Source organism: Felis catus, chromosome B3, assembly GCF_018350175.1.
Source record: "Felis catus isolate Fca126 chromosome B3, F.catus_Fca126_mat1.0, whole genome shotgun sequence".
Lineage (NCBI taxonomy): Eukaryota > Metazoa > Chordata > Mammalia > Carnivora > Felidae > Felis > Felis catus.
Window position 1 is genome coordinate 29,881,453 of NC_058373.1, and position 18,203 is coordinate 29,899,655.

The 18,203-nt window shown below is 38.4% G+C and overlaps 1 protein-coding gene across 1 annotated transcript in view; it reads right to left on the reverse strand.

Annotated features, from left to right (window-relative positions):
* Positions 1–363: 363 nt before the first annotated feature.
* Positions 364–18,203, reverse strand: part of TSPAN3 (tetraspanin 3) — a 29,377-nt gene continuing 11,537 nt past the window's right edge. Inside the window, exons 2-7 of the mRNA XM_023255049.2 lie at positions 16,046–16,237; positions 15,753–15,827; positions 10,783–10,884; positions 9,752–9,904; positions 9,404–9,487; positions 364–1,261 (exon numbers count right to left, since the gene is read on the reverse strand). Coding sequence (XP_023110817.1) covers positions 1,169–1,261; positions 9,404–9,487; positions 9,752–9,904; positions 10,783–10,884; positions 15,753–15,827; positions 16,046–16,237 — 699 coding nt within the window. The 3' untranslated portion in view covers positions 364–1,168. The remainder of the gene's footprint in view (positions 1,262–9,403; positions 9,488–9,751; positions 9,905–10,782; positions 10,885–15,752; positions 15,828–16,045; positions 16,238–18,203) is intronic.

Consider the following 18,203-nt stretch of genomic DNA (forward strand, 5'->3'; position numbering starts at 1 on the left):
GGAAGTTGCCTCTGACCTCTCTGGGTACCTCCTCTGGACTCCCATTTTTTTGTTACTATAATCATTGCATTGTATGGAAATTAACTGCTTCTGTATATAGTCCTATAATAGGACTCCACATTCCTCCAAGACAAGGAGAGCGTCATCACCATATGCCCACTGTCATGCACACGGTTAGGTGTTCATATTTGTAGGATATACTAGAGTGAAAAGCATCTCTGGCTTTTTGGATCCCAAGGCCTTTAGAATTTGGCAACTGATCTAATTAAAACACACGCAAATCATGTAGACATGCACCAACATTTAAAACATTACACTGCTGCTTGGGAACTGAAGTATCCCCAAATAATTAAAAAGTACATGTTGAGGGGTGATACAGAGTTTATTGAATTAGATCCTTCTATTTACAACTGAGATCACATCTACATACTATTTTGCTAGTCTACATGGGTACATTAATCCTAATGAGTTTAGACTTATGATGAATGGGCTCAGTCATACAAAAACACACACACACTCACACTAATTGCTTTAAAACAGTAGTGCATACATTATACTCCTCCTATAAAGCCAGCTTTGATTAAAAACTGCTAGTTTCAAAGATCAGTCTGATTTTGAAGATGAACCAAGAGACACACTGTATGATTCTAAAATCTATTTTAGCAATTTTATACAGTTGCTATCTTATTGGACTACAGTATATGTTTTTTAAAAGGACACTGATGAGGGGCACCATCTGGTGTTAACTTTAACCACAGCTGGTTTCCTCCCCCTCCCCCCAAAAACCTTTGGCCAAGAGTTCTCCATTGTGAAGACTGAAAGGGCCCCGGGACACTCCGGTAGCAGCCCCATTACTGCATGGAGGTAACAGAAGTAGGTCCAAGCCCTCCTTTAATTCTCCCACACTATGCAACCTGCAAATGGTTCTGAATTAGAACATATACTGCCATACTTAAAAACTTAGGGACATGGAGGGTCAGCTAGAATAAGGGAAAAGAAAGGCATAGGTGGGTAGGGAAGTAGGTGGGTACATGAAGAGCCAAGCTGCTTTGTCCAACACCTGTGTGCTTTAACTAAATGAACTCAGAGGCCAACGCAGTAGACCTGGCTCAATTCACCTTCCAAATCAGAACAACAAGACTAAAAAGCTCAGGCTTGCATTTTTCTACTATGCATAGGTTCCACCGGTGATGAGGAGCTCATAAGCAGGATCTCTACTCCTTCTGCACAATACGATGCATGCACACAGCATGCCCAGCAGCTGTGGGAAGAAAACAGAGAAAAAAGAAGGCTGAAGACCCTCTCATAGCAAGTGTGTAATTTCTTTGTTGGCAATGGAGCTGTTTCAAAGTTCAGTGATCTCAAATCATCAAAAAAGCAATAACAACAGTAATAGAGGCAATTTCTAATGAATATATTATCTTTTTAGGAACTGTTTAAATACCAACTTTTAGTTTCCCTGCCTAAGAACACCTAAGAACAATACATGAAGAGGAGAAATGGAAGGCTCTCCTGCCATTCCCACTCTTGATCAATAGCAGTGTTCTAAAAAAAAATAACTTTCTGCAATGATGGAAACATTCTGTATCTGATAGCAAAGGTCTAGGGAGTGGAATGACCAAGACTTTGTGAATTTAGGAAATTTACTGGTGGTCTTTTCAGACATCTGGATTTGGGGACATAAGTTTTATTAACAACCACAAAATTCACTACACGCATGAACAGCCCAAAAGCCTTATGGTGGAAACCAATCAATTGGTCTGAAGGTTTTTGTTTCTTTCATAATTATTTACTATTTTTGAAATCCAGATTTGGCTCTGTGGTATTACATACATATTACTTTTTAAAGGTCACTCTTCCTTCATGATTTTATTTTAATAAGCCCTAATCCCTCTGTGGCAGCAAGCTGGAATTGTAATAAAGTCATGCCATGTTATTTTGAATAAGCAAGAGGATTAAACTGGATTAAAGAGAAAATGATTCTAGAATTTTTGACCTGGCTTCTTACAAAATATAAATAGTAACCAAAGAGCCAAATGAGAGTAACTTAATTTGCTGTTCTAACTTTTCATAATGGTTTCAGTTATTTGATTTTAAAAGGCAGGGCTTTCTGTACATATGGGGTCAATCAATTTCAACAAAATGTACCAGATCTATAAGCGGGCTCTGAATGTTTGAAGTGGAAGATTACTAATGAGATACATATACAGAGAATAACAATGTCCTCAATCTGAATCTCCATGGTATAAAGTCACACATTCCAATTTCCAGCCTCAATTAGCTCACATTCTACCCATTCAAGATATATATTTGCTGCTTAAATCCATCAGTTTCATTACATCAATATTTGCTGAGTGCAGTAATAGCACAAAACACCTTGAAGACATTTTAAAAGTGGATATTGTTGAAAATTGAGTAAATATCTATAGCCAGTCTAGACATGTTTAGTATCTAATTCCTAAAGAAATACATTTCTACTCACTGTACATCCTCAAAATAGCTATAAAATCAAACAGAATTATGTTCCCAGGCAATGTTAAATTAAGCAATAAAAACGCTAAGCTCAGAAATTACTGATTTTCTGGAAAAAAAATCTCTCTTCCCATCCCACTTCCCTCACATTCCTTTCAGTTGGTTAACTTCTAGTGAAGGAGTCAACACTCTCAAATGGGATCTGAAATAAGTATCATTTCTGTTCCTGAGTTTTATTTCAATTAAGTCAACTTGCACTGATTTTAAAACAATTAAATAAACTTGATAAAACCCTACTCATGCTTGGGAATGAGTCTGTTTATGAACATTAAACTCTACACATTAACTTCTTATATTCCAAACCTCATCACTAAGTGCTACAGGCCCACTTCCAAAGCTCTGCTATACTGAAATTTCACTGATTAAAATTTTCCAACAATAGACTTGGAAATATTTTAGCTTTAGAGTTATTTCTTGCAATAAAAATTTGCCCTGCAATATTCAAGTCATGAGAACTAATCTGCACTTAGTCTAAATATAATACCAAGCAACTGCAAAAAATAACTGCTAAATACAGAGGCAAGTGGTAATTAAAAAAACTGACTGCCAAGATTAAAATGTTCTAGAATATACTATGTAGGGGACATTATGGGAAAATAGGTATTGTTTGTTATATAAGGTTTTGGAACTGCACACTGGAAACACCTTTTTCTGAGAAAAATGTGGAACTCTGTATCAAAAAGTCACTTATAGGGGTGCCTGAGTGGCTCAGTAGGTTAAGCATCTGACTTCAGCTCTGGTCATGATCTCCTGGTTCCATGGGTTCAAGCCCTGCATCGGGCTCTGTGCTGACAGCTCAGAGCCTGGAGCCTGCTTTATATTCTGTCTCCCTCTCTCTCCCACTTGTGTTTCTCCCACCCCCGTCTAAAATAAATAAACTTAAAAAAAAAAAAAAAAGGAACCAAAGGTTACATGCCATATGGTTCCATTCATATATTTTGAAATGACAAAATTTTAGAAATGGAGAACAGATTAATGGTTGCCTAAGGTATGGGGGGAGGAGGCACAGGATGGAGGTGGGTGCAGTTAGTTATAAACAGGTACCAGGTAGAATCCCTATGGTGTTAGAACTGTTCAGTAAACCCACCAGGTCATAAAACTGTACAGAACTGAACATACACAGGTAGAAATGAAAAATCTGAATAAAATTGGTGGATTGTATCAGTGCCCATACCTTCGTTGTGATATACTACAGTTTTGCAAAATATTACCCCGGGGGCGGGGGGGACTGGGCAAGGCATACAAAGATTTGTATTACTTCTTAAAAATGCGCATGTATAGGGGTGCCTGGTTGGCTCAGTTGGTGGAGCATGCGACTCCTGATCTCGGGGTCATGAGTTTGAGCCCCACAATGGGGCTAGTTTACTTAAAAAAAATACATGTGAACATACAATTATAACAATTTTATAAAACAGCAAGGTAGAAAACTATACCATAAGCTTCTATTTGCATAAAAAATATTTATGTGCTAACCACAAGTACTTCTGGGAAGATATACAGAAAACTGGTATCAGTGGTTAACACTTGATGAGGGATGGGGAGAATGGGTCTCAAGAACTAAGGTAAAACTGAGAGGGAGACCTACATTTTACTAAATTTAAATAATCTGAAAAAAATTCTATCAAATGGGTAAAACTTTCAAAACTTTCAGAAAGTTAACAAGATTTCATTTCCTCTAAACCAAAACAAAACCTAGCCACTCAAGAATTAGCTTCCCAAGCCTTGGCTTAACATGTTAAAGAAGAGTTACTTGAAATATTTAAGAGTGAATCAGAATCAGCCCACTAGATTTTACCTATGTGGGGGCCCAATGTGAAGTGTTATTCACTTATGTTTTTAACTCACATTAATGAGTAACTGACAGTCAAGAAGCAGCAGGAGGAAACAGCAGTCTCAACCTCCTTCACACTTGGCAATACAGACCAGAAAAAACCAACATGGCTTTGGGAAACAGTTCTCTCTGAAAGTTTGCTCTTGGTGATCCATCTTGAGGACATGCCAACTTTGTAAGACTCCAAAGACAGACAGTTCCCATTTTTCCCATATTTACTTTGCAGAAAGCCTTACCCTAGCAAATACTTGATATCATCAAATCAAAACATAGATTTTTGTCTATTATTATGACCAGATTTTTTAAATATAAAATTCCTAATTGATCAATTGTTAATTTAAGAGGATGGTGACACTCAAAGAAGTGAAATAGCTTGCTGATTAAAAAGACAACAAAATAAAGGGACACCTGACTGGCTCACTGGTTGAGTGTGTGACTCTTGATCTCAGGATTGTGGGTTGGCCCCCCACACTGGGTCCAGGGGAGATTACTTAAAAATAAAAACTTAAAAAAAAAAGAGGCTAACAAAATAAGAAGTGCAGCAAAATCCTAAAAATCTTTCTCTGACATTAAAAAATCCTGTTTAACAATTAACTAGTATTTTTCAGGGTTTTTTTATTATTATTTTTTTAATGTTTATTTATTTTTGAGAGAGAGACAGAGTATGAGCAGGGGAGGGGCAGAGAGAGAGAGAGGGAGACACAGAATCTGAAGCAGACTCCAGGCTCTGAGCTGTCAGTACAGAGCCCAATGCAGGGGTCAAACCCACAAAGCATGAGATCATGACCTGAGCCAAAGTCAGACGTTTAACTGACTGAGCCACCCCGGTGCCCCTGTTTTTTGTTTTTTTGTTTTTATCATTTTGGTCCCATTCAAACCTAGATCATTTAACTAGACTAGAGCAAGAGTTAGCATGTGTTTTCTGTTTTTTGGGTTTTTTTTATTAAAAAAAAATTTTTTTAAATGTTTATTTACTTTTGAGACAATGTGATCAAGCAGCAGAGGGGCAGACAGGAGACACAGAATGTGAAGCGGGCTCCAGGCTCTGAGCTGTCAGCCCAGAGCCCAACGTGGGACTCCAACTCACGAATTGTGAGATCATGACCTGAGCCGAAGTCGGATGCTCAACCGACTGAACCACTCAGGCAGCCCTAGCACATGTTTTCTTAAAGGGCAATATAATGAATATTTTAGGCTTTGTAAACCAAGAGACAAAACTGGGTCTCTGTCACAACCATGTAACTCTGCCACTGTAACACAAAAGCAGTCACAGATAACGCATAAATGAGTGTGGCTAACACAAAAAGAGGTAGTGGGCTAGACTGGTCCACGGGGCCTACTGATGGCCAACACGTGAACTACAGGCTTTTATTGGTAAATTAGGTTCATGAAAACATTTCTTCTTAAATTCACTTTTACGCCTTAGAACTTCAACAGAATGCAGTACTTCATTCAACAGAACATGGTACTTAACAGTACCACAAAGTACTCTCAAATTCAAAGGAAACAATGCTTCCAACAGTTTTGATACAATACTACCAAAAAGTATCTTTCGATCTTTAACATTATTTTTCAAAGTTTTATTTACTTAAGTAATCTCAGGGTCATGGGGTTTACCCAAGTGGGCATGGAGCCTGCTTAAGAATCTTTCTCTCCCTCTGCACCTTCCTCTCAAAAAAAATAAGAAAAAGAAAGTAATCCCTCACCCAACATGGGGCTCAAAATCACAACCCCAAGATCAAGAGTTGCATGCTTTTCTGACTGAGCCAGCCAGGCATTCCTAACATTATTTAGAACTATATTTCCTATGATTGCTCTTAGCTTTCTCACTTTAGAACCCGAAGGAAAGTGCTAATGATATTTCAATGTTATTACATTGTGTATTTTATTAAGCTGAAGTGTCAATTAACTGTTAGGTTGCATAACAGGATTGAGGAATTTAATCTTTTGAAAACCTTAATTCTTCAGTTTCTAATTCGAGGCAGAGTACAACGGGCCAGGGTTCAAGCTTCAGTGATGGTCATTAGTCATACTATCCTTGCTCCCCCTCGTTTTCATGGCCTTTAAAACAAAGCAGAGGTGCCTGGGTGGCTCAGCTGGTTAAGCGTCTGACTTCGGCTCAGGTCATGATCTCGCGGCTTGTGAGTTCAAGACCCGCATCAGGCTCTGTGCTGACAGCTCGGGCCTGGAGCCTGCTTCGGATTCTGTGTCTCCCTCTGTCTCTGCCACCCCCCCAGTCTACCGCCGCCAGCTCATACTCTGTCTCTCAAAAATAAATAAATGTTAAAGAAATTAAAAACATAATGCAATTACGAAGGAAACAGGGACTGGAGACTCTCCAAGTGTCCTTTTAGCTCCAACTCTATTAGGATGAGCATAAAAGTACACTTTGGGTTGTTTTTACCTTTGCTCTGGTTTTCCAAACCCAGGGCACCAATCTACATCAGATTTTGAGTATCAAATGTTTAGGTACTCTTTATAGGTTTATAGGTACTCTTTAAAAAAAGAAAACATATTAGGGAAAATTCTTTCATTATTTCTAATGTATGTTTTTTTCCCTTAAAACCAAAGTTTAAAAATTTTCAAACCATTAGCATTTGAATCTGTGAAAGCTCTGAATCCTTGACTTAGTTTTGCTGAACTGAACACATCAAATCTTTATCAGCCATTACTTAAATAAGGGTAATTTAAGTATAAAATGCATAGGAGAAGGCATAGTTAAAAATTAAAAGGCTAGCTAAAATATTTATTAGCCCCCAGTGAAAAATATTTAATGAAGAAATATCTGCCTGGTTAATAAGCTTAACAAAATGAGGGATGAAGCTAAAGTAATGATGTGCATCAGTCTTCCTTATACATACTGTATATTTCATGACCACAAGCACCTTACAGTTTCAAAGCTTTTTTTTGCTGCATGCTAGTATGTGCTGATTTATTAACACAAATAAGATAATTAAGAATGCACAGACCAGGATTTCACTTGGGAAGAGACTTCCTTCATGTTTCATTATTTTTAGCTAAATGAATATGTTTGGACAATCAAAATATCATCCCTGCTGATTAACATATTACTGCTATGCTGAGCCACAAAGTAAATGCTTAGAAGGGCAGAGACCATAGCAAATAAAGAGCTGGCCTTTTAAATGAATCATTTCAAAGCTGTTTGAGTACCAGCAAAGTAAACAATCACCTTTAAGGCATTTCTCATTAAATACACTAGCTTTTCTTCAAATACACAGACAGCAGGCAATCTAAGCAACTTACCTTTAAACTAGCAATTACGTTGGTTTTATCTAACAATTAAAAGATAACTACACTTTCTTAAAATAGATTCTAGGCCTGAAGCATATTTCAAAAACAACCAAAAGAATACTCTGAGAACTAGATCTGACACAAAGGATTCTCAATCATTTTAATTTTTAAAAAATATTTATTTATATTTGAGAGAGAAACAGTGCATGAGCAGGGGAGGGGCAGAGAGAGATGGAGACAGAATCTGAAGCAGGCTCCAGGCTCTGAGCTGTCAGCACATGTGGGGCTCGAACCCACGAACTGTGAGATCATGCTCTGAGCCAAAGTCAGACTGACTCAGCCACCCAGGTGCCCCGGATTCTCAATCATTTTAAACAGTTGGTTATTCTCAGTTGTAAGATTCCTCTAAGATGTTCCTCTAACAGAATCCCTAAGATACATTGTATATGAAACTAGCAACGTAGGTAGTTGTACAGAGCAGAAAAAATAGCTATCTTTATTTGTTTTCAGGTGAGGGCTAAGGATGTGGGTGGAAGGGATTTTTTGGTGAGGGAGGAGGAAGGAGTAGATAAAGTGAGAGGTAATTAAACAATTACCAGCTCCTATGCATACGCCATTATTAGGTGGGAAAAAGGTTGTTTTCACTGGTAGAAGTTGGGAAGACAAGTTCTCTCAGCTACCAACAATGATATGGTATACTTTTGGATGTGCCAAGTGATGTCACAGACTCCTTAATGGCTATTAGTCTGATAAAACTAAGCCCAGAAATACAGAAGAGGTTAGAACCTCATTTTTACTTCGTCTTTTCTGTAAAGCAACTCAATTGCTCCTATCAGCATAAGAGTCTAGTGTTGTAGTAGGAGTTCCTGATGTACATATATGGACATATAAAACCATGAGGACAGAAAAATAAGTACCAGAAGAACAAACAGTACAAAAAGATTGAAATGAAGCTTTCCATTTCCATAGTGAAATAAAGCAGTACAATTTTTAAAAATTCTGTGAAGTTCTATTAAAATACCTCCCAAGAATACATTAGGGCAACAGTATGTATTTTTAATTTTTTTTTTTTTAACGTTTTTATTTTTGAGACAGAGAGACAGAGCATGAATGGGGGAGGGGCAGAGAAAGAGGGAGACACAGAATCAGAAGCAGGCTCCAGGCTCTGAGCCATCAGCCCAGAGCCCGACACGGGGCTCGAACCCACGGACCGTGAGATCGTGACCTGAGCTGAAGTCGGACGCTTAACCGACTGAGCCACCCAGGTGCCCCGGGCAACAGTATGTATTTTTGAACAGGCCACTCACTAGTCAAGTCAAGAAAGTAAAGCAAAATCTCCTCAAACCTAGTCCCTGCATCCAGACCTCTGGTTTCTTGGAACCATTATGGGTCTAGGACTAGAGACAGGAAATGGAAGACATTGGAAACGGACGGCCAGTACCTCAATGACTTCCAAGTTATCTATATACACAAAGATTAAATGCACTTAATGATTAAAACCATTCATGGTTGACATCAGAGAATGAGCACATTCTTTTTTTTTTTTTTCAACGTTTATTTATTTTTGGGACAGAGAGAGACAGAGCATGAACGGGGGAGGGGCAGAGAGAGAGGGAGACACAGAATCGGAAACAGGCTCCATGCTCTGAGCCATCAGCCCAGAGCCCGACGCGGGGCTCGAACTCACGGACCGCGAGATCGTGACCTGGCTGAAGTCGGCCACTTAACCGACTGCGCCACCCAGGCGCCCGAGAATGAGCACATTCTGATAACAACCCCTGTGCTTACCTGAATAGCTGCAAATGCCAGTGCTGCCCAGATAACATGCATCATGATTTCTTGTAGCTTCTTCACAACTAGAGCTTCACATCCCTGAAACACACAAAGTCATTCTCAATAAAAGTCATTTTTTAAAGTGAAAGCTATAAGGTCACATATCACTACTCAGTGGCAGAAATGGAAATAACAGAAACCCAAAGAAGGAAAGACAATGTATTTAAAAATAATTTACAGTAACATAAAACAGCATAAAGACAAACAAAAGAGTGTAGAAAAGAAGTTCTAGGTAAAGATAGTTCACAGAGACAACCAGGTTACCAAGCTAGATTCAAGTCTTGGTCAAGAAGCCAAACTTACCTCAGCATAGAGGTCAGAGGGGTGGGCCAGACTGCCATTACAGCTGCTGGCGGTCTCTCTGCAGCAGCTAAGAGGGACACTCTGGTTTTTGGTTTCTTTGAACCAGTCTGTATTTTCCCAGTCTGAATAGTTGTGAATTCCACAACAGTGCAGCTAGTGGGAAAGAGAACAGAAATATTAGTCCTCCCAAGACACACAGATCTGTGTTGAACTTTAAAATTCTGTGCACTGCAGAACTTTAAGCTACTCTAGACCAGTTAAGTCCAATAAAACTTTCTGCAATGATAAGAATGTTCGGTGTCTGCTTGTTCAACATAGTAGCCACTAGGCACCTGAGGTTACTGAGCACTTACAACGTGGTTAGAGTGACTAAAGAACTGGATGTTAAATTTTAATTAGCCACTAGTAACTTTAGAAATTCTACATGAAAGCATATTACCCACAAGGGGTAATTTATAGCTAAGAAAAATCTTCATATCTTACATGTTAAATATTATTTCCAATGATAATATATTTCAAATATTTTCTCTGAAATGTCTGGGATTTGCTTTAAGATAATCTAGCAAAAGATATGTGGGGTAAAAGATGAAATAAGATTAACAAAAAATTGAAAATTTTGAGGTAGGTTTATGGATATAAATAAGGATCTACTATACCAGTCTCTTTACCTTCACACATTTCCAATTATCCATAATTTTTTTTAACAGTTTTGTCTATTATCTTTTCGGGTCTTGCTTTCTAAAGGTCTATGAAGACCTCTTACCTCCTTGAAGTCCCTTGAGGATCCCATCTTTCCTGTGACACATACCTCTCTTCCATTATCACCTTTCTGACTAATTACTTTTTTGGTAAAAAGTCACTAGGTGACAATGGAAAAAACTTTTCAAGACTGAAGGTGAAAATATTAGACACACCATGAAGCTATCCATGGCTACAAAAATACATGTTTAATTTACACAGTAATAGCTGAGTTTAAGGTTGACCCAACAGTGACTGGCCCTCAAAATCGAATTCACCTGAAGAGAGCTCACCTGTCTCTGAACATAATCAATAGCCCGGCTAGCAGCATCAGGGTTCGTTCCATTATAGGTCTTATACACTTTCTGAATGCTGCGGTCAACTTCATTTTCCACCTGAATCAAAACAAAGAATTCGGTCCCTTAAAAATACTGGTAAAATTAACATTTGTCAAGGCTCCAGCTAAGAAACCTAACTGACATGTATGCAGAGTTGCCAGATATCTTTGTGAATTTCTTTTAAGAAAAAAATTTTTCTCCCTGTCTCCACAGAGATTCAGGTAAAAATGCAGACATATTACATCACACACTATAAGCATTCAAAGAGAAGACTGTGTGCAAGACAGCAGATTAACAATCTATTCAAGAGAGAGAAAGCAGCTGAACCCTGAGACAGATGTCCTAAATTATAAATGAACTGCCTTTCTTTTCAAATAAGCTTTCAGTGGGTTGGATTTACTCATTTTCCTTTCCAAAAGTAGATTAAAAATAAAGACCTCCCACAAGATACTTTTGGAACAAATACCAACATACTTTCCATTTTATTTATTCAATGTTTCGATTTAGCCAAATACACAAAAGTAATCAGCAGGTGAAAAAAATCAGTCCTTACAAGTAGCATTTTATGAAAAAGGTGCAGTTTGATGTTATATGAATTAGGCGACAGGAAATAAACTCTTCATAACTTATTTCTGTCAATCACTAAATGGCAAGAAAAGTACGATTTAGTAAAATTTGTTTGTAACAGATTCTCCTTACCCTTCTAAGATGATTAGACCTACTCAGTAATTATACCAGTTATGTGATTTAACTACAAGGTGATAACCAGTAGGGGCAAACCCAATACATTCTTTTTTGGGGCACAGTTACCTGGTACCTTATGTATCAATGGTTTGAAAATTAGATTGGCATATTATGCCTTTGATTTAAAATTATGAATTACAGTAACAATACTTCTCTTTTATTTCTTAAGTTTATTTATTTTTGAGAGAGAGAGAAAGAGAATCCCAGGAGAGTCCAACACAGAACTTGAACTCCCAAACCATGAGATCATGACCTGAGCCGAAACCAAGCCAGCACCTCTATTATGTCTTTATCATAGCCCTAAAGTTATACCCCAATTAATTACTGTAAGGCAGCCTGTTTAGCCTTATTTTTTTAACGTTTTTTTTTTTTTTTTTTTTTTTTTTTTTTTGAGACAGAGAGAGACAGAGCATGAACGGGGCAGGGGCAGAGAGAGAGGGAGACACAGAATTGGAAGCAGGCTCCAGGCTCTGAGCCATCAGCCCAGAGCCTGACGCGGGGCTCGAACTCACGGACCGTGAGATCGTGACCTGAGCTGAAGTCGGACGCTTAACCGACTGAGCCACCCAGGCGCCCCATAGCCTTAAATGGTACTTAGGTGGAAAGGAAAAGCAGGCAAATAGAAAAGGGGAAAGAAAAGGAAATGACTAAGAAAGAGGAAAGAGGGGCAAGATGGGAATGGCTGGCAACAGCTGCCTTGGTTTTCAAGTTGGCTGGACCCTCATTCATCAGGATGGGCACAGAAGGTAGGATCTCAACTCATAATCACCTTTTTCTATGTCCAGAACAAAGGCTTTTTTTTTTTTTTTTTTTTTTTTTTTTTTTTTTTTTTTTTTTAAAGTGGCAATGGAAAATGAAGTCCTCAATTTCGCTCTAAAAAAGAAATCAGAAAATGTGTATTTCCCCCTTCCATACCGGGAATTTATGGGCTGAGGAAATCTGAACAAACTTCTCATTCTGAGGTAATTTAAAGAAAGTTAAATACTCACAAGTTAGAATAGTAGAACACTTTGCTATATTAAATAAGATTAGAAGTCTTGACTTGTAATTTTTTTTTCATTCAACAGATCCATAAATTCATTAACATTTATTATGCCAGGTGTCTTGCCACTGCTGGACAGTCAAAGATGACTGACTGCCTTGCCCTTAAGAAGTTTGGAGTCCCCAGGCTAGATCTTTAAAAGATACACTGTAACAGAATTCAACAAGGGGGAAACAGAAAACTATCTTGTCCAAAAGTTATTACTTGCTTGTTGATTTAATGTTTCTATTATCCTGCCTCAAATGAGGAAAGTGAATTATGATCAGATATTACAACAGCCTCTAATTTAAGTTCCAGAAGGATTTTACAAAGGGCTACAACATCTCCCTCATGTGGAACAGTCACTAGGGTATGCCTATAAAGTTCAGTTAAGGATTAGCGGGAAATTCTGTATGAACAAATCAATCAAATGTAATAGTCTGGGGTTAGAGGTAGGCCTGGATGAATCAAATTTTAAAATGAATCCTTCCTTCAACAGAGAGCTGAAATGTAATATAGATGATAGCTGAATATTCCCTAGCATGTCTTGGGTAGAGACTATATGAAATAGTAAGAAACCCCTTTGGCTCATCTCTACCCTGAGTCCAGAAATTTATGTCATATAATTCATTAATTTATACATATAAAACCCGTGTTGTTCAAAGGTCAACTGGGTGTATATATATGGGTACCCATATACATATGTTTGTCAAATATAGATGTGAAATCCAAGTAGGCCATCTATGATTTTGACAAGGTTCTAAAACCATTCCTCTCGAATATTTGTGGAATGAAAGGACCTAACCATGACCCTAAACTGACTTTCACATACTCTCTCCATCCAAGGAACATATTGTTGTTGTTGTTTTCATTATTATCCTACATGTAAAAATTAGTGGTAAATGCAGTTGTACCATAGTTAACAAATGGAGACGCCTTCCATGCATGGTCAGGAGTAGTTGGTTGGTTAACTGAGGCTTTTAGAAAAAGTACAGGCTTTTAGAAAATCACAGGCTTTTAGAAAAAGTACACATTTTCGGGGCACCTGGGTGGCTCAGTCAATTAAGTGTCCAACTCTTGATTTCAGCTCAGGTCATGATCTCACAGTTGTGAGTTCGAGACTCGCGTCAGGCTCTGTGCTGATAGTGCAGAGACTGCGTAGGATTCTTTCTCTCCCTCCCTCTCTGCTCCTCCCCTGCTTGTGCCCTCTCTGTTTCTCCCTCAAAAATAAATAAATAAAACTTTAAAAAAATGAACATTTTCATTTAGCTTAAAGCACAGAAATGTGTATTTCACACCAATCTTAAAATGCAAGCCTGTCTTTTCTTTGCATAGGATCCACTGATTAGAGCTCTTTATCATTTGTCCTGCACAAATCACATCCTTAGTACATTGACAGTGACTTCCAGTTTGGGTTTCTTTACACTGCAGAGACATTGCAACACAATCAAAGTGTAGAATTCTACTAATTATTAATAAATTTCCCCTAAACTTTTACATAATTGTACTCATAGCTGATTTGATCAAAAATGTTTTAGTGATTGAGGCACCTGGGTGGCCCAGTTGGTTAAGCGTCCGACTCTTGATTCTGGCTCAGGTCACAATCTAACAGTTTGTGAGACAGAGCTCAAGTCTGACTTGGCACTGACAGCACAGAGCCTCCTGGGGGTTCTTTCTCTCCCTCTTTCTCTGCCCCTCTCCCACTACACACACACTCTCTCTCTAAGTAATGAAACTGAAAAAAAAAGTTGTAGTGACTTGTTTTTACCAAGTCTCTTCAAATTATTCAATTTTCTTTTTTTCATGTACTCATTTTCTTAGACTTCATCAATATTTAATTAACCACACAATTACACTAACAAGTACTTGGGATTACACTTGTATCAGGCCTAACAGTTCTCAGTCAGACCTGGTTCCTTCCCCATGTTCTCTCACAGACCTTTCCTCTAACAGAATCCACGTATACAGAATTCCATCTTTGCATCTGCTTCTCACAAGACCCCAACTGACACAGCACATGATACATTGTAGAAAAAAATTACTGTAGCAGAAAAATACTTTAAAACTGAAATAAATAATCAAATAAGCTTACAGGAGACTTCCTAAGATCAGAATCCACATTAAACACAACCTTTTGACACCTATATAGGTAACTTCAATGGAAAGAACTATTCAGAAAAAAGAGCCTGAAACGTTGCAGTATTCTTAAACATAAAACAAAAGCTCAGTTCTCTAGTATGTACTCTTTATTAAGCCAGGAAACTGGACTTGTGTGTTCACTACATGTATTTTTTCTTTTCTATTTTTTAAATTGAGGTATAACTGACATCTAACATTAGTTTCAGCATGATTCAATCTTTTTATATGGCAAAATGATCACAATAAGTCTAATTAACTCCTTTACCATACATAATTATAAAAAATTTTTATCGTGATGAGAGAACTTTTAAAAGTTACTCCCTTATCAACTTTCATATATGCATTACAGTATTATTAACTTAGTTGCCATGCTGTACATTACATCCCCATGACTGACTTACTTTATAACTGGAAGTTTATGCCTTTTGACTCCCTTCACCCATTTCGCCAAAGCCCCCACATCTGGCAACCACCAATCTGTTCTGTATGCAATTTCTTTCTTTCTTTTTTTTAATGTTTATTTATTTCTGAGGGAGGGGCAGATAAAGGAGATGTGGACAAAAGGGCTGAAGCGGGCTCTGTGCTGACAGCAGCCAATCTGATGTGGGACTTGAACTCACAAACCGTGAGATCATGACTGCGCTGAAGTCAGATGCTCAAGTGACTGAGTCACCCAGGGCCTTCTCTCTGTGCAATTTCTAATTAACTTCAGATTTTTTTTAAGTTTATTCATTTATTTGGAGTGAGAGAGTGAGAAGGGGAGTGGCAGAGAGAGCAGGAGAGAGAATCCCAACACGGGGCTTGATCTCACAAACTGTGAGATGATGACCTGAGCAGAAATCAAGAGTTAGACACTTAACTGACTGAGTCACCCAGGTGCCCCAACTTTAGGTTTTTAAAGCAGTGACTAAACTGGAGTTAAGGCATAAGAAAATGTTTACTTTGATAAAATGAGTTTGTTCTATTTCACCCGAAACACTTAAACTGCCTTTTAAAACATGAACTAGAGTAGACAACATACCTTTGCTCTGTAAATGTATCCCAAAACCACTACAACAACTTCTGTGACAAAAACCAAAAGGAGGATGATGACAAACTGTAAGGAAGAAAACATTGTCAAAAATTAAATACAAATTAAAAAAACTGATAAAAAACAGTTACCAGAGGTAACTGCTAGAAGACAAGTGTTAATTCTGTTCCAATTATAAGAGCCAAAGAGTCTATGGAATTTTATGTTCAATTCAAGCCAGTAACACAAATGAAATATTCCCACATATTATGATGACACATGCAGTCAATAAAGTGCTAACTTACTGTGGCAAGTCCGCAGCGGCTTTCTCGGATTGTGGCACAGCAGCCAATTAGCCCAATGATGAAAAGCAGGGCTCCTACAGCTATGATCACTACAGCAGGGATGAGAGTGTACACATCTTCAAAGAAGTGGTCATAGTCATCGTAAGTGATAAAGACATAGGCTCCCACATAGCATAAAATGCCAGCTGCCCCCTGTAGAAAACAAGATCAGAGCACTGGTAAAAGTCTCTAAGCTCTGATAGTAAAATGTTCCTACTATTTCTTAGTAGGTTATAATTTAATGAGATTTGCCATCACTTTTAAATCTACTTATACACCTTTTTACAGTGAAGCCAAAGGTCTATTATTCATTAGTAAGAACATTTCTTTACTAAAGTTGAAAAGTTTCCCAAACACTACCTTCTTTTCAATAATTGATGGCTCAGTTAAGACCAAGAAATCATGAATACAATAAATAATACTGACAAAAATTACCCCCCAAACACACAACAAAGGCTTATTTCTAACTCAACTAAACCTCCACCACAGATCAGCGGGGTGGTGGGATACCCCTTTGCTCATTGTAGTTGCCCTCCACGAATGAAGAAATTATGCAGAAGTGGCAGAGCCAGGATTTGAACCCAGGCAATCTGACTCCAGAATCGGCATTTCTAACCTCTATCCACCCACTGGGAAAAAGAAAATATAATAATTGCTAGTAACCTTGATATCCATTTTCAAAAAGCTTACTGTCCCATGTCAAGACTGTGAAACAGTAAAGTCAGAAAGCTCAGTTAACTAAAGAACTTTGCAAACCCTTAGATTTGTTCTTTAGAATGGTGCTTCTCAAACTCTAAGATGAACAGGAATCACCTAAGGATCTTATTAAACTGCAGACTCTGATTCAGTAGGGCTGGGGCTGGGCATGGGACTCTGCATTTCCAAGTTCCCAGGTGATGCTGCTGGTTCTTGGACTACACTTTGAGTAATAAGGTTTTAGAGCACCTAAAGGGAAAGTGAATGTAGAAAGTCATGGAACAGAGATATGCCTTATTTCAGCTCTGCTCCAGATACCATTCTCCAATTGCAGAGTTTTACATGCATTCTCCTCTCTATTGTTATCCATTTTGCTATCATTGTGTACCTGCTCAATAACTAATGCCACTTGCTTATATGGGAATGATCAAATGCAGTGTGAGGCTAAGTGTTAAAATATTTGGCGGAACGAGCTACAATTTGTAGAGCACTTTGAGACTTTCACAACAAAAGAATTATTTCACTATCCTTTAAAGTTTAACACATAGGGGTGCCTGGTGGCTCAATGAGTTAGGCATCCAACTCTTGGTTTTGGCTCAGGTCATGATCTCACTGTTTTGTGAGTTTGAGCCCCACGTTGGACTCTGCACTGAGCATGGAGCCTGCTTGGGATTCTCTCTCCCTCTCTGCCTCTCCCCACCCCCTCAAAGAAATAAACTTTAAAAAAAATTAACATATAAATCATTAACCTCCAAACTAGAAAATAGCCTTCTACAATGATACTAGAAATATCATGAGCTCTCTCACATGAGAGAGTTTATTTATGTCTAGGGGACCCATTTAGCTTGGGCAAACCAGATCAAGACATTAGCTCGTTTAAAATCAGGATGAGGCAAATAAAATAAAGCCCCTGATGAACAAAGCTGCTCTTCCTTGCTACTCACCTCAGATTCCATTACCTTTCAAACACCCTGAGAGAAAAGTTATACCCCCAAATGTACCACATATTCTCACTTCTGTACCTCTCTGCTGCTCTCTTTGGAATGCCCTCTCCACATCTGCCTGAGAACTCCTTGTCCCCATTAAAATGCAAATTCTTGACCTTTTCAGTTTTTCAGGCTGGATTAGGTGCCCTTTATCCACTCACCCCCTACATGGCTCTAACAGCATTTATTACAGCTGTTGCAACTACATTTAATCTCAGCGCATGTGTGCGCGCGCGCGCGCGCGCGCGCGCACACACACACACACACACACACACACACACACACACACACACACACACACACACACACACACACCCTTATTATAACTACAGGTCTCAGTATACCTTTAGGGCACAAACTTTGCTCATCTGTGTTTTAGCCCTGTAACACCACCCAGCACCTAAAACGGTGTTTAGCACAGTCAACATTTATTGAGT